Raw genomic sequence first — 20,605 nt, 5'->3', positions numbered from 1 at the left:
CTGTTAACTGATAATAGCATGGAAATACTACTGGAAGCTTCAATTAAATGACTGGTGAACAAGCATTAAGACAAGCATTTTTGAAACAAAAATAATAATATTAATAATATTGGCATGGCGCTTAGGATAAATGCAAAATAAAAGTCAGATTACCTGCTCTTATTGTCAAAAGTATGATCATGTGGTGTCTCAAGTGAAATTTGTGACTGAATTGAGGACTTTTTGATAGGGAGGATACAGCGTGTTATCGTGGATGGAGAGTCATCATCATATGTAGAAGTAACTTCACGTGTGTCCCAGGGAAGTGTGTTGGGACCCATGCTGTTCATGTTGTATATTAATGATCTTGCAGACAATATTAATAGTAACTTCAGACTTTTTGCAGATGATGCAGTTATCTATGATGAAATACTGTCTGAAAGAAGCTGCATAAATATTCAGTCAGATCTTGATAAGATTTAAAAGTGATCCAACAATTGGCAACTTGTTTTAAATGTTCAGAAATGTAAAATTGTGCCCTTCACAAAATGAAAAACATAGTATCCTATGACTTTAATATCAGTGAGTCACTGTTTGAATCAGCCAACTCATACAATACCTGGGTGTAACACTTTGTAGGGTTATGAAATGGAATGATCACATAGGTGTTAGACTTTGGTTGATTGGTAGAATATTGGGCAAGTGCAATCAGTTGACAAAGAAGATTGTTTACAAATGACTCATGTAATCGGTTCTAGAACACTGGTCAAGTGTGTGAGACCTTTATGAGATAGAACTAACAGTAGATATTGAACTTATACAGAGAGCACGAATGATCACAGGTTTGTTAGATCTGTGGGAGAGTGTCACAGAGATACTGAAGGAACTGAACTGGAAGACCCTCGAAGACAGATGTAAATTATCCTTAAAAAGTCTATTAACAAAGTTTCAAGAACTGGCTTTATTTGATGACTAGGCATATACTACAACCCCCTATGTATCACTCACATGCAGATTTTGAGGATAAGATTAGAATAATTACTGCACACACAGAGGCATTCAAACAATCATATGCGCATGGAATGGAAAGAAACCCTAATAATGGATGTGCCCTCTGCCATGCACCTCATGATGGTTTGCAGAGTATATATATAGGAAACATTCCATATATATATATATATATATATATATATATATATATATATATATATATATATATATATATATATATATATATATATGGTTATAATAGAGGGAAACATTCCATGTAGGAAAAATATATCTAAAAACAAAGATGATGTGACTTACCAAATGAAAGTGCTGGCAGGTCGACAGACACACAAACAAACACAAACATACACACAGAATTCAAGCTTTCGCAACAAACTGTTGCCTCATCAGGAAAGAGGGAAGGAGAGGGAAAGACGAAAGGATGTGGGTTTTAAGGGAGAGGGTAAGGAGTCATTCCAATCCCGGGAGCGGAAAGACTTACCTTAGGGGGAAAAAAGGATGGGTATACTCGCACACACATTGAAAACATTTTTCCACACGAGCAGCATATCATTTCACCCTGCCCACTCTGCCCCATTTCCTCGCACATTAATTACCTTTCCATCCACACATATACAGACACAAGCAGACACATTTAAAGACAAAGAGTTTGGGCAGAGATGTAAGTGCAGAGGCAAAGATGTTGAATGACGGGTGAGGTGTGAGTGGCGGCAACTTGAAATTAGCGGAGATTGAGGCCTGGTGGATAACGGGAAGAGAGGATATATTGAAGAGCAAGTTCCCACCTCCGGAGTTTGGATAGGTTGGTGTTAGTGGGAAGTATCCAGATAACCCGGACGGTGTAACACTGTGCCAAGATGTGCTGGCCGTGCACCAAGGCATGTTTAGCCACAGGGTGATCCTCATTACCAACAAACACTGTCTGCCTGTGTCCATTCATGCGAATGGACAGTTTGTTTCTGATCATTCCCACATAGAATGCGTCACAGTGTAGGCAGGTCAGTTGGTAGATCACGTGGGTGCTTTCACACGTGGCTCTGCCTTTGATCGTGTACACCTTCCGGGTTACAGGACTGGAGTAGGTGGTGGTGGGAGGGTGCATGGGACAGGTTTTACACTGGGGGCAGTTACAAGGGTAGGAGCCAGAGGGTAGGGAAGGTGGTTTGGGGATTTCATAGGGATGAACTAAGAGGTTACGAAGGTTAGGTGGACGGCGGAAAGACACTCTTGGTGGAGTGGGGAGGATTTCATGAAGGATGGATCTCATTTCAGGGCAGGATTTGAGGAAGTCGTATCCCTGCTGGAGAGCCACATTCAGAATCTGATCCAGTCCCGGAAAGTATCCTGTCACAAGTGGGGCACTTTTGTGGTTCTTCTGTGGGAGGTTCTGGGTTTGAGAGGATGAGGAAGTGGCTCTGGTTATTTGCTTCTGTACCAGGTCGGGAGATTGAGGCCTGGTGGATAACAGGAAGAGAGGATATATTGAAGAGCAAGTTCCCATCTCCGGAGTTTGGATAGGTTGGTGTTAGTGGGAAGTATCCAGATAACCCGGACGGTGTAACACTGCGCCAAGATGTGCTGGCCGTGCACCAAGGCATGTTTAGCCACAGGGTGATCCTCATTACCAACAAACACTGTCTGCCTGTGTCCATTCATGCGAATGGACAGTTTGTTGCTGGTCATTCCCACATAGAATGCATCACAGTGTAGGCAGGTCAGTTGGTAGATCACGTGGGTGCTTTCACACGTGGCTCTGCCTTTGATCGTGTACACCCTCCGGGTTACAGGACTGGAGTAGGTGGTGGTGGGAGGGTGCATGGGACAGGTTTTACACCGGGGGCAGTTACAAGGGTAGGAGCCAGAGGGTAGGGAAGGTGGTTTGGGGATTTCATAGGGATGAACTAAGAGGTTACGAAGGTTAGGTGGACGGCGGAAAGACACTCTTGGTGGAGTGGGGAGGATTTCATGAAGGATGGATCTCATTTCAGGGCAGGATTTGAGGAAGTCGTATCCCTGCTGGAGAGCCACATTCAGAATCTGATCCAGTCCCAGAAAGTATCCTGTCACAAGTGGGGCACTTTTGTGGTTCTTCTGTGGGAGGTTCTGGGTTTGAGAGGATGAGGAGTTGGCTCTGGTTATTTGCTTCTGTACCAGGTCGGGAGGGTAGTTGTGGGATGCGAAAGCTGTTGTCAGGTTGTTGGTGTAATGCTTCAGGGATTCCGGACTGGAGCAGATTCGTTTGCCACGAAGACCTAGGCTGTAGGGAAGGGACCGTTTGATGTGGAATGGGTGGCAGCTGTCGTAATGGAGGTACTGTTGCTTGTTGGTGGGTTTGATGTGGACGGACGTGTGAAGCTGGCCATTGGACAGGTGGAGGTCAACATCAAGGAAAGTAGCATGGGATTTGGAGTAGGACCAGGTGAATCTGATGGAACCAAAGTAGTTGGGGTTGGAGAGGAAATTCTGGAGTTCTTCTTCACTGTGAGTCCAGATCATGAAGATGTCATCAATAAATCTGTACCAAACTGTGGGTTGGCAGGCCTGGGTAACCAAGAAGGCTTCCTCTAAGCGACCCATGAATAGGTTGGCGTACGAAGGGGCCATCCTGGTACCCATGGCTGTTCCCTTTAATTGTTGGTATGTCTGGTCTTCAAAAGTGAAGAAGTTGTGGGTCAGGATGAAGCTGGCTAAGGTAATGAGGAAAGAGGTTTTAGGTAGGGTGGCAGGTGATCGGCGTGAAAGGAAGTGCTCCATCGCAGCGAGGCCCTGGACGTGCGGGATATTTGTGTATAAGGAAGTGGCATCAGTGGTTACAAGGATGGTTTCTGGGGGTAACGGATTGGGTAAGGATTCCAGGCGTTCGAGAAAGTGGTTGGTGTCTTTGATGAAGGATGGGAGACTGCATGTAATGGGTTGAAGGTGTTGATCTACGTAGGCAGAGATCCGTTCTGTGGGGGCTTGGTAACCAGCTACAATGGGGCGGCCAGGATGATTGGGTTTGTGAATTTTAGGAAGAAGGTAGAAGGTAGGGGTGCGGGGTGTCGGTGGGGTCAGGAGGTTGATGGAGTCAGGTGAAAGGTTTTGTAGGGGGCCTAAGGTTCTGAGGATTCCTTGAAGCTCCGCCTGGACATCAGGAATGGGATTACCTTGGCAAACTTTGTATGTGGTGTTGTCTGAAAGCTGACACAGTCCCTCAGCTACATACTCCCGACGATCAAGTACCACGGTCGTGGAACCCTTGTCTGCCGGAAGAATGACGATGGACCGGTCAGCCTTCAGATCACGGATAGCCTGGGCTTCAGCAGTGGTGATGTTGGGAGTAGGATTAAGGTTTTTTAAGAAGGATTGAGAGGCAAGGCTGGAAGTCAGAAATTCCTGGAAGGTTTGGAGAGGGTGATTTTGAGGAAGAGGAGGTGGGTCCCGCTGTGACGGAGGACGGAACTGTTCCAGGCAGGGTTCAATTTGGATAGTGTCTTGGGGAGTTGGATCATTAGGGGTAGGATTAGGATCATTTTTCTTCGTGGCAAAGTGATACTTCCAGCAGAGAGTACGAGTGTAGCACAGTAAATCTTTGACGAGGGCTGTTTGGTTGAATCTGGGAGTGGGGCTGAAGGTGAGGCCTTTGGATAGGACAGAGGTTTCGGATCGGGAGAGAGGTTTGGAGGAAAGGTTAACTACTGAATTAGGGTGTTGTGGTACCAGATTGTGATTGGAATTTTGAGGTTTTGGAGGGAATGGAGCTGGAAGTGAGAGATTTAGTAGATGGGAGAGACTGGGTTTGTGTGCAATGAGAGGTGGTTGAGGTTTGCTGGAAAGGTTGTGAAGGGTGAGTGAGTTGCCTTTCCGGAGGTGGGAAACCAGGAGATTGGATAGTTTTTTGAGGTGAAGGGTGGCATGCTGTTCTAATTTGCGGTTGGCCTGTAGGAGGATGCTCTGAATAGCCGGTGTGGATGCGGGAGAGGAAAGATTGAGGACTTTTATTAAGGATAGGAGTTGACGGGTGTGTTCATTGGCTGAGTTGATGTGTAGGTGAAGGATTAGGTGGGTGAGGGCAATGGATTGTTCAGTTTGGAACTGGTATAGGGACTGATGGAAAGAAGGGTTGCAGCCAGAGATGGGAACTATAAGTGTGAGGCCTTTGGGGGTTATGCCAAATGTCAGACAAGCCTGAGAAAACAAAATATGCGAGCGTAATCTGGCTAGGGTGAAGGCATGTTTGCGGAGGGAATGTAAATAAAACTTAATGGGGTCGTTGTGGGGGTGTTGTGAGGGTGACATGGTATTAGAAGGTGGAAAGTGTAACATGAGGTTGAAATGAAAATGAAAGATAAAAATATATGGGGAGAGATAAAGGTGAACTAGAAAGCAACCGGAGATCTGGTATGGAAAAAGGCGAAAAAGTGTTGGTTAAGTTGATCCTGTGGTGAACTTGGGTTGGTAGACAGCGATGTGCATAAAGGTTAGGTGGTTGTGTTGCCGCTAAAACACGTTCAAGGACGGAGAAATTCGGGAAAATTTCGAAAAAAAACATGTAAATGTTGTTGTGGTGAAAGATTACGAAAATGGGGCTAACAATTGTCTGACGAAGAAATAATGACGTTAAAACCTGTGGGGAGTGGCTAAAAATGATCAGTGATGTGCGAAAAACAGAAGTGGAAATATAGTGAAAGTTATTAGAACTAGCCGAAATGGTTGTTTTATACGTCAAAGCAGCTGTTATTGAACTAGAAACGGTGGATTTTATAGCAGCGGTAGTGTTGAAAGCGGAAAATGAAATTTTCTTGGTTATGGTTTGGAAGTGGGTTATGTATTATTGAGTATATATAGGCGGGATAAAATTGTATAGTAGATTACGGTAAAAAGGGGAAGGTGAATACAAAGTGAGACTACTGGTAAAAACAGAAAGAGAAAATAAGACGACAGGAAAGATTTCGAAATGCAACAGCGACAATAACAAACGTAATTGTTGGGTTCAAATTAATGATATGGTTATAATAGAGGGAAACATTCCACGTAGGAAAAATATATCTAAAAACAAAGATGATGTGACTTACCAAATGAAAGTGCTGGCAGGTCGACAGACACACAAACAAACACAAACATACACACAGAATTCAAGCTTTCGCAACAAACTGTTGCCTCATCAGGAAAGAGGGAAGGAGACGGAAAGACGAAAGGATGTGGGTTTTAAGGGAGAGGGTAAGGAGTCATTCCAATCCCGGGAGCGGAAAGACTTACCTTAGGGGGGAAAAAAGGACGGGTATACACTCGCACACACACACATATCCATCCACACATATACAGACACAAGCAGACATCTCACAAGCAGACATGTCTGTGGGTTATGTGTGGATGGATATGTGTGTGTGTGTGTGTGTGTGTGTGTGTGTGTGCGTGTGCGAGTGTATACCTGTCCTTTTTTCCCCCTAATTTTTAGCATTGATCTTATGGGTTTTTCACCGGGAAACATTCCACGTAGGAAAAATATATCTAAAAACAAAGATGATGTGACTTACCAAATGAAAGTCCTGGCAGGTCGACAGACACACAAACAAACACAAACATACACACAAAATTCAAGCTTTCGCAACAAACTGTTGCCTCATCAGGAAAGAGGGAAGGAGAGGGAAAGACGAAAGGATGTGGGTTTTAAGGGAGAGGGTAAGGAGTCATTCCAATCCCGGGAGCGGAAAGACTTACCTTAGGGGGAAAAAAAGGACAGGTATACACTCACACACACACACACACACACATATCCATCCGCACATACACAGACACAAGCAGACATATGTAAAGGCAAAGAGTAGTAGTTTACAGAGTTAGAGGTGGTAAGATTGCATCATGCTACATACTAACAATTTTTTTTTTCCATTTTAGCATTGTTAACACATTCTGGGACTTTGTTATGAAAATAACACAAGTATGTTCTGCAAAATTCAATCTTATTTAACATTTCCATCTGATTAGAGAACAAAGGAGGAAATAAATATTTGACTGTTCATTTCTGAATACGTAGTTATTTCTTAGTGTGTGGTTAGGCAGGAACCTAAGATGACAGCGTAAATTGCTGTAAGTGAAATGATGAGCAATGAAATTCATATTCTTCCTTGTCACAAATATTTCACACATTATGCAAATACACACACACACATTCCCCTAAAGAGTTCTTGATACAACTGAGATTCTTCCAATCACTGCCACATCCATAAACATCAACTCAGCACTATAGTAATCAACAAATTGATAGCCTCATTTCTGGTCACCTCTACAGTGCCACAATGTAACGATTACATCAGTTACTGTAAAAAGTAGTGTGAAACATACTCGATCCACGCAAGGAAAATGAGCCTGATTGCTGGATGTTTACAGTACACTAGTGATCACTACACTCGCATCACTAGAGTATGCTGCCTGTCATTGACTATAGAAGGAAAATGCACCCCTACATATTATATTCCAATGCCTTTTACCATACTTCAGTTTTCGGTTTAATTCACAATATTCATCAATTTTTGCTTTAATCTGGATGAGTGCAAAGGAAAGATCTCTTAAAAACATATCTTTTGGCATATAACTTGTGATCGTAGCATGTCGGAAAATAGCTCGATTACCTTGTATCCAGATACCAGTTACAATTTTTTGACATGTTTTTAGTTGCTGTTGCATATCTGTGATCTTTAAGAACTGGTAAAATTCTTTACCACAGTGTATAAACATTGTATTGTACATTTAATTTCCTTCACTTATACAGACTTCACACGTAGTGTTAGAGAGGATTATGATTTTTAATCATATATGCCAGTTACACATATTTCTGAAAAGAAGTGAGCTAATGACACTCATAACTGCCTGTTACAAAGTAAACAGTGATACATTTCATTTTAGCTAATACTCGGCAGACATCAGCTGTAATAGTCTTATTCATGGGTGTTGTTTTGTTAGTGTTGTTCAACAGATGTGTCTTACAACATTTTTTCTACATTTTAGGTTAGGATTTAATGAAAAAAATTACAGTTCTTTGAAATTTTTATGAGTTCTAACATAGTTAAGAAGGTTACCAGTGTTCATGGATCTTTGTTATGTGATTATGTTTGAGCAACATCCTATGTTACATCATAACAGGGAACTGAAAGACAAGGTGGCAGAAGCAGATGCTGCATGTGGGTTGGGTACTGTCTACCAGCAGATGGGAGAATATGCAACAGCACTCAGGTACCACCAGGCTGACCTCGACACTGCAGAAGAGCTAGGTCTGGCAGCACTACAGGGGCGTGCCTGTGGAAACCTGGGAACAGTGCATGAATCACTTGGCAACTTTGAAGAAGCTGTTCGATATCAGGAGCAGCATTTATCCATTGCTGCACAAACAAATGACAAGCTTGCCAAGACAATGGCATACAGCAGTCTAGGTACGTGAGACAACCATATTTGTCAATATTATTTTGACACTGTTTTGTGTTTTAGTTGTACCATCAAAATTTTTAACACACTGTTGTTGATTTATGTAGGAGCTAGGAAGCTTATCAAATTTGGTACTCTTGTGGCATAAATGCTCTATTTTCAAATTGCAGCACTTGGTCTGTGATCATCAGCATAAATAGAAACAGCTGTTATGCTCCTGTTTGGATTTTTTCTCTTGTCTTTATTTTCATTACATATATAATACGAGTTATTAGAAATTTTCGCTGTATGTTTTACTTCAAAAATTCTGTTGACTTTGCAGGTCACTAAAATGAAGGCAGTGTTCTGTATTTGAATCTATATTGGGAACAGAAAATAAGATTTGTGAATACAAATCTGGCAGTTGATATAAATGTCAATACATGTTGTCAATATTATGAAAAGGATAGATTGCTACTCACCATATAGTGGAAATTCTGAGTCACAGATGGGCACAACAAAACCACTGTGCCAGTCTGTGACTCAACAGTTCCACTATACAGTGAATACCAATCTATCCTTTCCATAATGTTGTCATTATTCCATCTTGTATTTTTCGTTGTTCAATACATTACGAAAAATTTCTGATTAATTGATTATGGCAAAATAATACAAGTAGTGTTACAATTCCTTTATCATCTATGTTGCAAATGTTCTCTGCCACGGGGCTGAAGAGATAGTAAAATGAAAATAATTACAGTAACAGAAGTAAAAGTATTTCTTAGTCTTTCTTGGGACTAGTGAGTATGTAACAGGAAATTTCGTTGACGTCAGAGGTGTATTGAGAAGTAAGTGTCAGAGGTAGCACTGTGCGTTAATGCTCTATTAAATTCAAATACCATTGTGAAAATTTCAGTTGGCAACTTTAACGGATTTTAAAAATTGTGTAAGTTACAGGAAAATGTAAATGGTGGGAATAATTTTTAAGCACATACTTTATAAAAAAAAAAAAGTAATTTTATTAATTCAACTGATCTTTAATTTGAAACTGTGGTCTTACATAAGTTTTACATTTCTTGAACACATTGATATTTCACATTTCTTTACCAAAAACTAATAGTTGTTTTAATTTCTCCTGGTTTTCTAGTTCATAAATACTTCCAAAAGTTGTGATGTCCCAATCAAATATCTAGTAGATCTCTGAAAGTGATTACAGGACCCAGACACATGTTGCATGCGTATACATGGACCAAACTGTAGACAGGAAATACATCTAACTTCACATGATAAAAGTTGCTATGTTGTATGCTAAAAATGATTTTTAAGAAAAAATATGTAAAATGCAGGACAGCAATTAGTGATAGAATTGCATTGCATGAATGTCACCGTGAGATTAGCTCTATGTAGAAACATGGCAGCATAATGAAATATACTTGTACTTCTAGGGCACGTGAAGTAGCATAGAATGTGCAGTTAAATTTTTGCTATTCTACAAGGTCACAATGTAACCATCATCATCATCTCAGCCTTTTCCCACATCATGTGGGGTTGGCGTTGCTTTGCTGGATCCTTCTCTTCCTTAAATGCCTGTCCAGTGCTTCTCTGAACCATCCTTTCCCCCTTAGGTCCCCTGCTGCCTTGTCTTTCCATCACAGTTTCAGTCTTCCTCTTCTCCTTGGTCTTTCGATTTCTAGGTCTTCAATTCTTCTCCCCACATAGTTCTCCCCTCTTCTCTGCACATGTCCCAATGTAACCATCAGTTCATAAATCAGGACGTATTCCGTAAGCAGTGCCAAGAGTGTGTGACCATCCTGATTGTATTTAAATAGCCTTGATGTTCGTTTCACTCATAGTGACTTAAGCTGTTCTATTAGGTCCAAACCTAGCCTCCAACTTGGAAAGTGTTACATTTGCCAAAACAGAACACATCATACACTATTTGATAATGTCTCCCTGCAAGCCAAAGTTATTCCATTATTTTACAAAATAGTATTCCATGTAGTTCATACATTTTTCCTAAATTGTGCCTAATCTGCAATGGTCTGCAACTAGTTTGTATATGTTGTGGCACACAACACAAACAAACCCTAGCTTTTGAATTTGTTTATTTGATACGACTATGACAGCGCAACTTATAATGACGTAGAACTACACCAGGAGGTGATACAAACTCTGTGTAGCATAACATGTCCAAATCTCGAGGGCAGCACACTATCTAATAGTTAACAGCACAGTGTAAACTGATCCCAGAAGCTGTGCATCGGCCTAGATGTAGGCAAGCGTAGACATCACCAGCATTGGTGGCTTAGTTCTGAGTTGGCGCACACAGCTGGTTTGTAGACTTGCACTGGAAGCTGATGGTGGAGCATCTGGTGTTGGTCCCCACAGTCATGGTTAGCCATGGCTCAGTGCATTAAGTAACTTTTGTTTGTGCTGGTGCAACAAAGTTATTTGTGCAGCTGGCACAGCGAACCAATCTGGAGTGCAGCAGATGGTGGAAGGTAGTGGTAACTGTGAATTTACCATAGTATATATCTGGAAGAGGCATTATGATTGCTCCTGTTTATCCTTGTGAATTCCCATTCATTCAAACTAATACTTTAGTTTAGCCCATCCCGACACTTCATTCAATAACACAGCTTCAAACAACACTACTCACAATATATTCATTGTTAGGTCAGCATTGTTAGAAGAAAAAGCACTCATGGTAAAAACTGTTTAGACATTTAATGACTTCTACTGCTTCAGAACTATCAAGTCCCATGTTTAAGAAAATTAACTGTGTAATGTTTGTAAACAATGCTTCAAAGCCAAAGCCTTGTGAATGTCATTTTATGACAGTCGCATAGTTCTTTAGTTTCTCTCCATGAACATTGTTTCATTAAGAGTAAAAGGTGGGGTTTTTAATTATGGCATGCAAAAACCGTTGCACATCAGCATTGTGAACATAGAAAATTTCAAGGGAACAATAAAAAATGTGGACAGCAGGATAATATTGATGCTGGGAGCATGAAAGTGGGATTACACTATATAGTCGATACTGTTTAATAACATATTGGCTATAACAGTGAAATCTAATGGTCCTGTATAAATCTTTTGTAAGCACTGTGTTTAAAAAATTGCTTAGTGTGACATCGCTTATTGGGACCTATCATATAAAATGATTTATTTTTATTCCATTGTTGGAGAAATATATTGGCTGTAATATCCAGTGTTCATTTTTGTTTGTTATATAGCCATGTATGGAAGTGAAACATTGTCAATAAACTGTGTAGACAAGAAGAAATTACAAGGTTTCAAAATGTGGTGCTACAAAAGAATGCTGAAGATTAGATGGATGGATCACATAACTAGTAAGGAGGTACTGAATAGAACTGGGGAGAAAAGGAATTTGTGGCACAACTTGACTAGGAGGAGGGATCGGTTGGTGGGACACGTTTTGAGGCATCAAGGGATCACCAATTTAGTATTGGAGGGAAGCATCAAGGGTAAAAATCATAGAGGGAGACCAAGAGATGAATACACTAAGCAGATTCAGGATGTAGGTTGCAGTAGTTATTCGGAGATGAAGAGGCCTGTACAGGATAGCGTAGCATGGAGAGCTGGATCAAACCAGTCTCTGGTCTGAAGACTATAACAATATGTACTTTGGGATTACTAGCAGCAATGTAACACTTATTTTCAAAGTCTTGTTTTCTGCAGAGTGTTGGTTTCAAATCAGATACCAAACCAAATTCATTGACAAATGCAAAATGCATACGCACAGCTTAGATACAAAAAGCAAACAAATATAACAGTACACTGTAGTTTGTGTTACAGCACTGCACTTGATAGTTGAATAACTGGTTAAAGAACTTAATAACATTATCCCTGCTGTAATCTTAGACTACTAGAACTTAAATTCCAATATGTGAATTTTTTCAAAGTACAGAAATGGAATAATAGTGTATTTGTTATTGATGTTTTATGGTTAGGTACACTGCATTACATTTGTAGAACATTTTGAAGAGAGACATAGGAGAAAATACAGACCTTCATATAATTTATGTGTAGAATACTAATACTGTCTTTTCATTTTGGTACTGTTGATTAAATTTTGTAATACAATAACTGGAATGATGGAGTGTCATGACTGTTACACTATACAGTACTTACAGCAAGTTTTAAACATGCTCAACATTTTATCTCATTCATTATCCAAGACTGTGTTTGACATTATTGAACAGCTTACGTTGTTGCTACTTCTTTTTGCACTTCTTATAAGATTTTACATTTTACTGGCATTTTATAGCTGTATATATTGCATAAACATAAGAAAAATTCCTCTTCAGTCCCTCTCCACAAATACTGTATGGTAGTTACTGTGTGTTTATGGTATTTCTGCTACTTTTTGAAGGGTTAACTCTATCGCAGCATAAAATTTACACACACAGAATTTTTATCAAAAAACAGAGCAAAAATCTGGTTTGTGCGACTATGGGCTATAACGACTGTAGACCATGTGTCCTTTCCACATTGTTATAAACGTTTTTGACTGTATTTCCATTGTGAAAATTCTAATTAAAGTAACATATAAGCATTTATTTTCTAAATATATATTTTACTGTTGCTGTACACAAACCATCCTCATGTATTTAGTGAATATTGTGCTTAATTCAGGTCGAATACATCATGCTCTTGGCAATACAAGCCAAGCAGTAGCATACTTGCAGCAGGGTCTGCAGATAGCAGAACATCTTGGTCGCCGGGAAGAGGAGGCTCGCATAAGGCACAGGCTTGGTCTCGCACTGTGGGGGCACGGGGACCTTGAAGGAAGTCAGAGCCAGCTGGAAAGGGCAGCGGCTCTGCTCGAGACCATCCGCAGGGAGGCGCGGGGCTCTCCCGACTACAAGCTCTCACTTTATGACCTCCAGACAGCTTCATACCAGGCTCTCCAGGTTTGTAAACGTTTGTGCTCTTGGGCTAAGTGGGACAATTCACAGTGTAAAATAACAAAAAAAGTAGGAACAGTCTCATTTGCTTTGGATGTTACTAATGTACAAATTTATTTGCGTAAATGAACAGCCTATATACTGAGATTCATATACAAGTGGCTTTTGACTTTAGGAGCCACTGGAAATTAAATGAAGAATAAATGTAGAAAGATGTTTGAGGTTACAAGGGGGAGGGTAAAATATCTCATACAAGAGTGTATGGATCATTATGTTGTTCAGAAACTGACTGCTAACTGTTAAAGCTTCAGTGAGAGTGACTGCAATAGTAATAATAGTAGTAGAAGAAATTAAAAAAAAAAATGACAAAGGAAATAACTTTATCTATGGAAGATGCAACAGTAAGAACATTTGGCAACAACAGTGGGCAGAGGGACCAAACATACTATCAAGGAAACAAGTTGGTGGAAGGTAGATAAGAAACAGATGTTCAAGAAGTGTTATAGGTTAGTGACAGGTAAAACAGTATCATATTGTATGTAGATGTAAGTAGAACAGTACTTTTTAAGTTATGATTCCTGCATTCCATACTATTTTTATTTTGCTTTTGACTTTCACAGCAACAGCTTTAATTCAACAATTACAAACCTCTTATATCATGTGAGTGAAATTATGTTGTTGTGTGAACAAAGACAACATTCCTGATGCATGTGAAATATGAGAAAAACTCCCTTCATTAGCAAAATTATAACTGGTTGTGTAAAATGATAATTCAATAGTTTTGAGGTACTTCTGAACCTATTGGAGATACTAGAGTAACTTTGTTCACTTTCTTTGACAATAAAATAAGTCACTGAAGCTCATTAGAAAAGTCAATATTGCACTGAGTTGCATTTATTTATTTTACTAGCTGAAAAAAAAAAAAAACTTTGCATGGGTTTTATTTTCATTTGGGTTCTGTGAACATAGTAAAAACAAACTTTTCAAATAATCATAAAAATATTAGTATGACACACCAAATAGGACTCTTGAATGCTCCAAAATGTTCTTTTGTGCACTTAAATCCACTGAAGTGTGGAACAATACTGTAATTTGAAATGAAGTACTATGCTAATCACATTTTTATAGAAAATCGAAATTATCCCAAAATATATACGAGAGATGTCCTGGTGACCACCACAAAGTATAGCTACCAGTTCAAACACTCACATCTCCAGAAACACAACAGCTAACACTGTGCAACGACTATAGTATACAACAGGTGAATGAGCAGAAGCTTCGGAATAAAGCTGTCTTTGCTTTAACTTTTCTTGGTATTATTTTTGCTGCTATTACATTGTTTGATAAATGATCATGTTCACTTCATGTTTTGAATTTTTAAATTAATATTGTCAAGCTACTCGACCGAATAGTAGTGGCTTCGGTCAATAATACCATCATAATGACCGTGAGAGCGGTGTGCTGTCCCCATGTCCCTCCTATCCACATTCTCCTCTGAGGATGACACAGTGGTCAGATGGTCCCGGTAGGCTACTCGTGGCTTGAAGACGGAGTGGTTTTTTTTTTTAATTACTTTTATTACTGCTTAAATGGCTCTTTCAAATAACCTACTTGGGTCATTTTGAACAGTGTTTGGAAAAAGTTTACATATTAATTTTGTAAATTCAATTTGGACAGTCATATAGTCAATTGGGTGAGTGCCTTCACTAATTTGTACAGAGTTTTTCAACAAAATGTTTCGCTTCTTTATCATGGCAAATTGAAGTCTCATATACCCTCTGCCACACACTTAAATGTGATTTTCAGAGTATCCATGTAGATGTAAATATTTGTTCTTAATTGTAATTTCCTCACTCAAGACCAAAAAATGATTTCTTCAAACATGAATCAATTTCATCTGCTGGGGTTGATTTTGGAAACACTGCAAGTGTTTGTTGAAAATGTTCAGAATGTGTAAGTAATGCACCTCCCATTAATTCTGGATTATCTTGAAGATCTAGATCATTCTCAAATTTTAAAGAAGTTTCTATAAAATTCTGACACATTCTGCAATATTCTTGACTATTCTAGAAGGAACATTCTGGCCAGTCTCGGCCACTTCGACACTTGATTCCAAGCTGCTTCACCATCTTCCCATAAGAAGTCCATTGTTGTGATGCCCTGTTTGGGCATCCATGTTTTGAACCCTGCCTCTCCAGTTCCAAACCAATTGTTCTTCATGCCTGTAGGTGGGGAGCGACAGTATAATATACCCCCATGGTTTAGTGTGTGGGGGAATTATAGCAGCATGCATGGACAAACCACATTTACATTTATTATTTCATTACAAACATGTCCCATCTTTGAACACCCATACCTTCACAACTAACCCCTGCAGTTCTAAAACAATACCTTCCTCATGGACGGGGAATGGAGGGTTACCACACTGTATTACACCCATGGGGCTGCAAAAATCACTTGCGAAGTTTTTGCCGCACGCACAGACACACTACACTTACTTTTACTATATATATTGATTTAAATTTCATGGTTGACCACACTATATATATTGATTTAAATTTCATGGTTGACCACTTTAGTCAATTCTATACAAATAGGTTTTCAGTTACCTGTTGCAGGATTTCTTCATTCCTTCATTCTCTCAGTCCATTACTCTCTTTTCTTTTTTCTTTTTTCCTAAAAAAAATCATCCTTCTCAATAGAATGAGATTTTCACTCTGCAGCGGAGTGTGCGCTGATATGAAACTTCCTGGCAGATTAAAACTGTGTGCCCGACCGAGACTCGAACTCGGGACCTTTGCCTTTCGCGGGCAAGTGCTCTACCAACTGAGCTACCGAAGCACGACTCACGCCCGGTACTCACAGCTTTACTTCTGCCAGTACCTCGTCTCCTACCTTCCAAACTTTACAGAAGCTCTCCTGCGAACCACAGGAGAGCTTCTGTAAAGTTTGGAAGGTAGGAGACGAGGTACTGGCAGAAGTAAAGCTGTGAGTACCGGGCGTGAGTCGTGCTTCGGTAGCTCAGTTGGTAGAGCACTTGCCCGCGAAAGGCAAAGGTCCCGAGTTCGAGTCTCGGTCGGGCACACAGTTTTAATCTGCCAGGAAGTTTCATATCAGCGCACACTCCACTGCAGAGTGAAAATCTCATTCTGGAAACATCCCCCAGGCTGTGGCTAAGCCATGTCTCCGCAATATCCTTTCTTTCAGGAGTGCTAGTTCTGCAAGGTTCGCAAGAGAGCTTCTGTAAAGTTTGGAAGGTAGGAGAAGAGGTACTGGCAGAAGTAAAGCTGTGAGTACCGGGCGTGAGTCGTGCTTCGGTAGCTCAGTTGGTAGAGCACTTGCCCGCGAAAGGCAAAGGTCCCGAGTTCGAGTCTCGGTCGGGCACACAGTTTTAATCTGCCAGGAAGTTTCATATCAGCGCACACTCCGCTGCAGAGTGAAAATCTCATTCTGGAAACATCCCCCAGGCTGTGGCTAAGCCATGTCTCCGCAATATCCTTTCTTTCAGGAGTGCTAGTTCTGCAGGTTCGCAGGAGAGCTTCTGTAAAGTTTGGAAGGTAGGAGACGAGGTACTGGCAGAAGTAAAGCTGTGAGTACCGGGCGTGAGTCGTGCTTCGGTAGCTCAGTTGGTAGAGCACTTGCCCGCGAAAGGCAAAGGTACCGAGTTCGAGTCTCGGTCGGGCACACAGTTTTAATCTGCCAGGAAGTTTCATATCAGCGCACACTCCGCTGCAGAGTGAAAATCTCATTCTGGAAACATCCCCCAGGCTGTGGCTAAGCCATGTCTCCGCAATATCCTTTCTTTCAGGAGTGCTAGTTCTGCAAGGTTCGCAGGAGAGCTTCTGTAAAGTTTGGAAGGTAGGAGACGAGGTACTGGCAGAAGTAAAGCTGTGAGTACCGGGCGTGAGTCGTGCTTCGGTAGCTCAGTTGGTAGAGCACTTGCCCGCGAAAGGCAAAGGTCCCGAGTTCGAGTCTCGGTCGGGCACACAGTTTTAATCTGCCAGGAAGTTTCATATCAGTGCACACTCCGCTGCAGAGTGAAAATCTCATTCTGGAAACATCCCCCAGGCTGTGGCTAAGCCATGTCTCCGCAATATCCTTTCTTTCAGGAGTGCTAGTTCTGCAAGGTTCGCAGGAGAGCTTCTGTAAAGTTTGGAAGGTAGGAGACGAGGTACTGGCAGAAGTAAAGCTGTGAGTACCGGGCGTGAGTCGTGCTTCGGTAGCTCAGTTGGTAGAGCACTTGCCCGCGAAAGGCAAAGGTCCCGAGTTCGAGTCTCGGTCGGGCACACAGTTTTAATCTGCCAGGAAGTTTCATATCAGCGCACACTCCGCTGCAGAGTGAAAATCTCATTCTGGAAACATCCCCCAGGCTGTGGCTAAGCCATGTCTCCGCAATATCCTTTCTTTCAGGAGTGCTAGTTCTGCAAGGTTCGCAGGAGAGCTTCTGTAAAGTTTGGAAGGTAGGAGACGAGGTACTGGCAGAAGTAAAGCTGTGAGTACAGGGCGTGAGTCGTGCTTCGGTAGCTCAGTTGGTAGAGCACTTGCCCGCGAAAGGCAAAGGTCCCGAGTTCGAGTCTCGGTCGGGCACACAGTTTTAATCTGCCAGGAAGTTTCATCCTTCTCCATGTTTGTTAATCTTTATCTGTAGTCTGTTTCATTTGTCTTTTCAGTTTGTTGATTTGGTCTGTTTTGTTCCTTAATTCTTTTATTTTAATTTGTAGATTACTCATTTTGTCCTTGATTTCTGTAATTCATCTCGTGTTACTCTTTGACTTGCATATTAATAAATATTATATTAATTGTGAGTAGGAAAAATATTTGTAAATGAAGAAACCATTAATATTTCTGTTTGAAAAATTGGCACTGTTGATTTATGGAATGCGGGGTTAAATGTACAGAAGTGAAAACAACTAAGGATTGATAAAAACGTTAGTTGTATTTATGAAGTGAAACTAAGTAAATAGGTAGTAAATAAATTAAATATTGCAGTTACATTGTGACAGTAGTGTTATGAATTCTTGCCTCAATCTGCTCTCTGCAGTATCTCACAAAGCACAAAACGAACATGCGCGCACGCACACACACACACACACACACACACACACACACACACACACCGTCTTGTCACTGATAAAAAAGTATCTTTGATTTTAGCGCGTGTTAGTGGGTCTCGGGCGCCAGGAAGAGGCACTTCTAGTCGCAGAGAGGGGGCGGACACGAGCGTTGGTGGACCTGCTGCTGGAGAGGCAGGCTGCTGACCCCTGCCACCACAGTGGCTCTGCCCCGGCGCCCCGCCTGGATGACAACACCCCCAATTCTGTGGAGCAGCTACTGGAGATAGTCAACAGGCAAAAGGCGTCTGTGCTCTACTACAGCTTGGCTGCAGGCTACCTCTACTCTTGGCTTATTGTGCCAACAAAAGGCAAGTAAACAGAACTTTCTATTACATAAACAGATGCATGTTTAAGTATGGCATCTGGACAATTTTTTTGTGTTGTGTAATATGTCCAGTAATGTAAACACAGGAAGCCTGAGAAAGATATTTAATCTCTGAAATGGCCGAACATGGCACTGTGGTTAAGACTCTGCACTTTTGTTATTAAGGAACTGGGCCAGATCCAGTGCAGAACACCTTGATTTGGGTATTAAATGCTTCTCTAAATGAAAGGACAGCAGAAGAAAATTCTAACCTTCAGTTTAGTAAAGATTTTATAATCACATTAGCTGTTGTTCCTTCAACTGCACCATGTGTTGGTAACAAGTAGTTCCATTTGTGCCACTAGAATCTGCAGTTTACTATATAAATTGTTTCATCTTGTTGTATTTAACATATTGCCCTTGAATTTAACAAAACACATTGTAGAGTTTGTTACTGAGGGGGTCAACATTCTACGATTAATGTGCCCATCTGACTATTAACAATGGAATTTTACTGATTTCAGTAAACAGACACAATGACAGTTTCTTGGAATGTGAGTCTGCACTACTCAGTTCAGTCTGATTGTTGATCACTGAAGCAGTAATTGCTGGGTTTTCACTGTAATGTTCATATGTAGACAAAGTCCTTGGGATAGTGTCTGATGGACTAGTATGGGTGGCTGGTAAGAGCAAGGAGGTAGAGTGCGCTCAGCAAAAGAACTGTTATGTATGGACCTTTGGGAATGCCTAGCATAGAGCACAGAGCATAGAGTGCACCTGACAAAAGAAATCTGATTGAGGAACTACTAGGCATGATTGTCATAAAGCTTGGAGTGTGAGCTGACTGTAGAGCAGTCAAGCAGAGACCTAAATACTTGTCTGGCAGAAGGCACATGACTCGCAAAAGTGAGTCATTGCCACAGTGGCAGTGCTGTTTACAGCAATGCTCCTTCTTCTGGTGGCGAGGCTGACGACACAGCGACGGTGACTGCTAGAGGCTTGATTTGACCACCTGGCACGTGACTATCTGGCCTTCTTACAGTCCAGCATGCTTAACTGAGCCTACTTAGTTAATATCATGATAATGTTTCTCCACAATAAAATGAGGATTAATTTATTGTACGTACTGTACTTTTCCAGAGCTTTAGCAAGCAGGCACTGGCTACAATGCTATGTGGCCTTTCAAAATGTCTTATGAATCTTCTGCACTTCTAGCACCTCTGGAGTCACAGCTATAAGGCACATACTGTGTTGTTAATACTGAATAAATTACTGGAACCACTCTTCAACAATCGACACTTAGAAGCCCTTTCCCAGCACTCACAAACAATTGTTGGCAACCCTGCAGATTTTGTTTTTTTTTCAGTTGTTGTTGTACTTTTGTGCAGTCCTTTGTGTTTCAGTTAAAGAGTCAAAAATAGGTATTACACGAAAAAAACTTTTAATAACTGTAGATCAGAAAGTTTGTGCTGTAATGCGACTGGATTCTGGAGTAGCTGCCAGAACTGTTGCTTTGGAGTTAGAGTAGGAAAAAGTAATATTGGAGACTGGAAGAAAAATCAAGCAGAAATTGGAAAGTGGTGTGCTTCTCAAGCTAGTGGAAGTGCAATACAAGTAAAGGAAACAGTGTTGAAAGATAAGCATAAAGAAGCTGAGGAAGCTTTATTTTTGTGACATGCACATTTAGGAGGAAAGTTTGCCGAGCACTGCACCAATATTGTGGGAAAAAGCTCTGCAGTTTCAGTGGCAAACAGAAGAAAATTCAGAATTTACTGCCAGTCGTGGATGGTTGATGGTGGGAAAACCAATTTGATATTCATCAGATTATCATTGGTAGAGCGGTTTCATGTGCTGATAAACAGGCTGTGCCATTGTTTAAAGACTGT

General features: G+C 40.9%; 1 protein-coding gene across 1 annotated transcript in view; it reads left to right on the top strand.

The window, feature by feature from the left end:
• Positions 1–20,605, top strand: part of LOC126204308 (tetratricopeptide repeat protein 28) — a 131,258-nt gene that overhangs the window by 56,308 nt on the left and 54,345 nt on the right. Inside the window, exons 14-17 of the mRNA XM_049938694.1 lie at positions 8,113–8,399; positions 13,030–13,307; positions 18,456–18,523; positions 18,575–18,723. Of these exons, the coding sequence (XP_049794651.1) occupies positions 8,113–8,399; positions 13,030–13,307; positions 18,456–18,523; positions 18,575–18,723 (782 nt within the window). The remainder of the gene's footprint in view (positions 1–8,112; positions 8,400–13,029; positions 13,308–18,455; positions 18,524–18,574; positions 18,724–20,605) is intronic.

This window comes from Schistocerca nitens, chromosome 9 (assembly GCF_023898315.1).
Source record: "Schistocerca nitens isolate TAMUIC-IGC-003100 chromosome 9, iqSchNite1.1, whole genome shotgun sequence".
Classification (NCBI taxonomy): Eukaryota; Metazoa; Arthropoda; class Insecta; order Orthoptera; family Acrididae; genus Schistocerca; species Schistocerca nitens.
The sequence above is the reverse complement of the archived record's forward strand: the minus strand, read 5'-3'. Positions and strand labels throughout refer to the sequence as shown.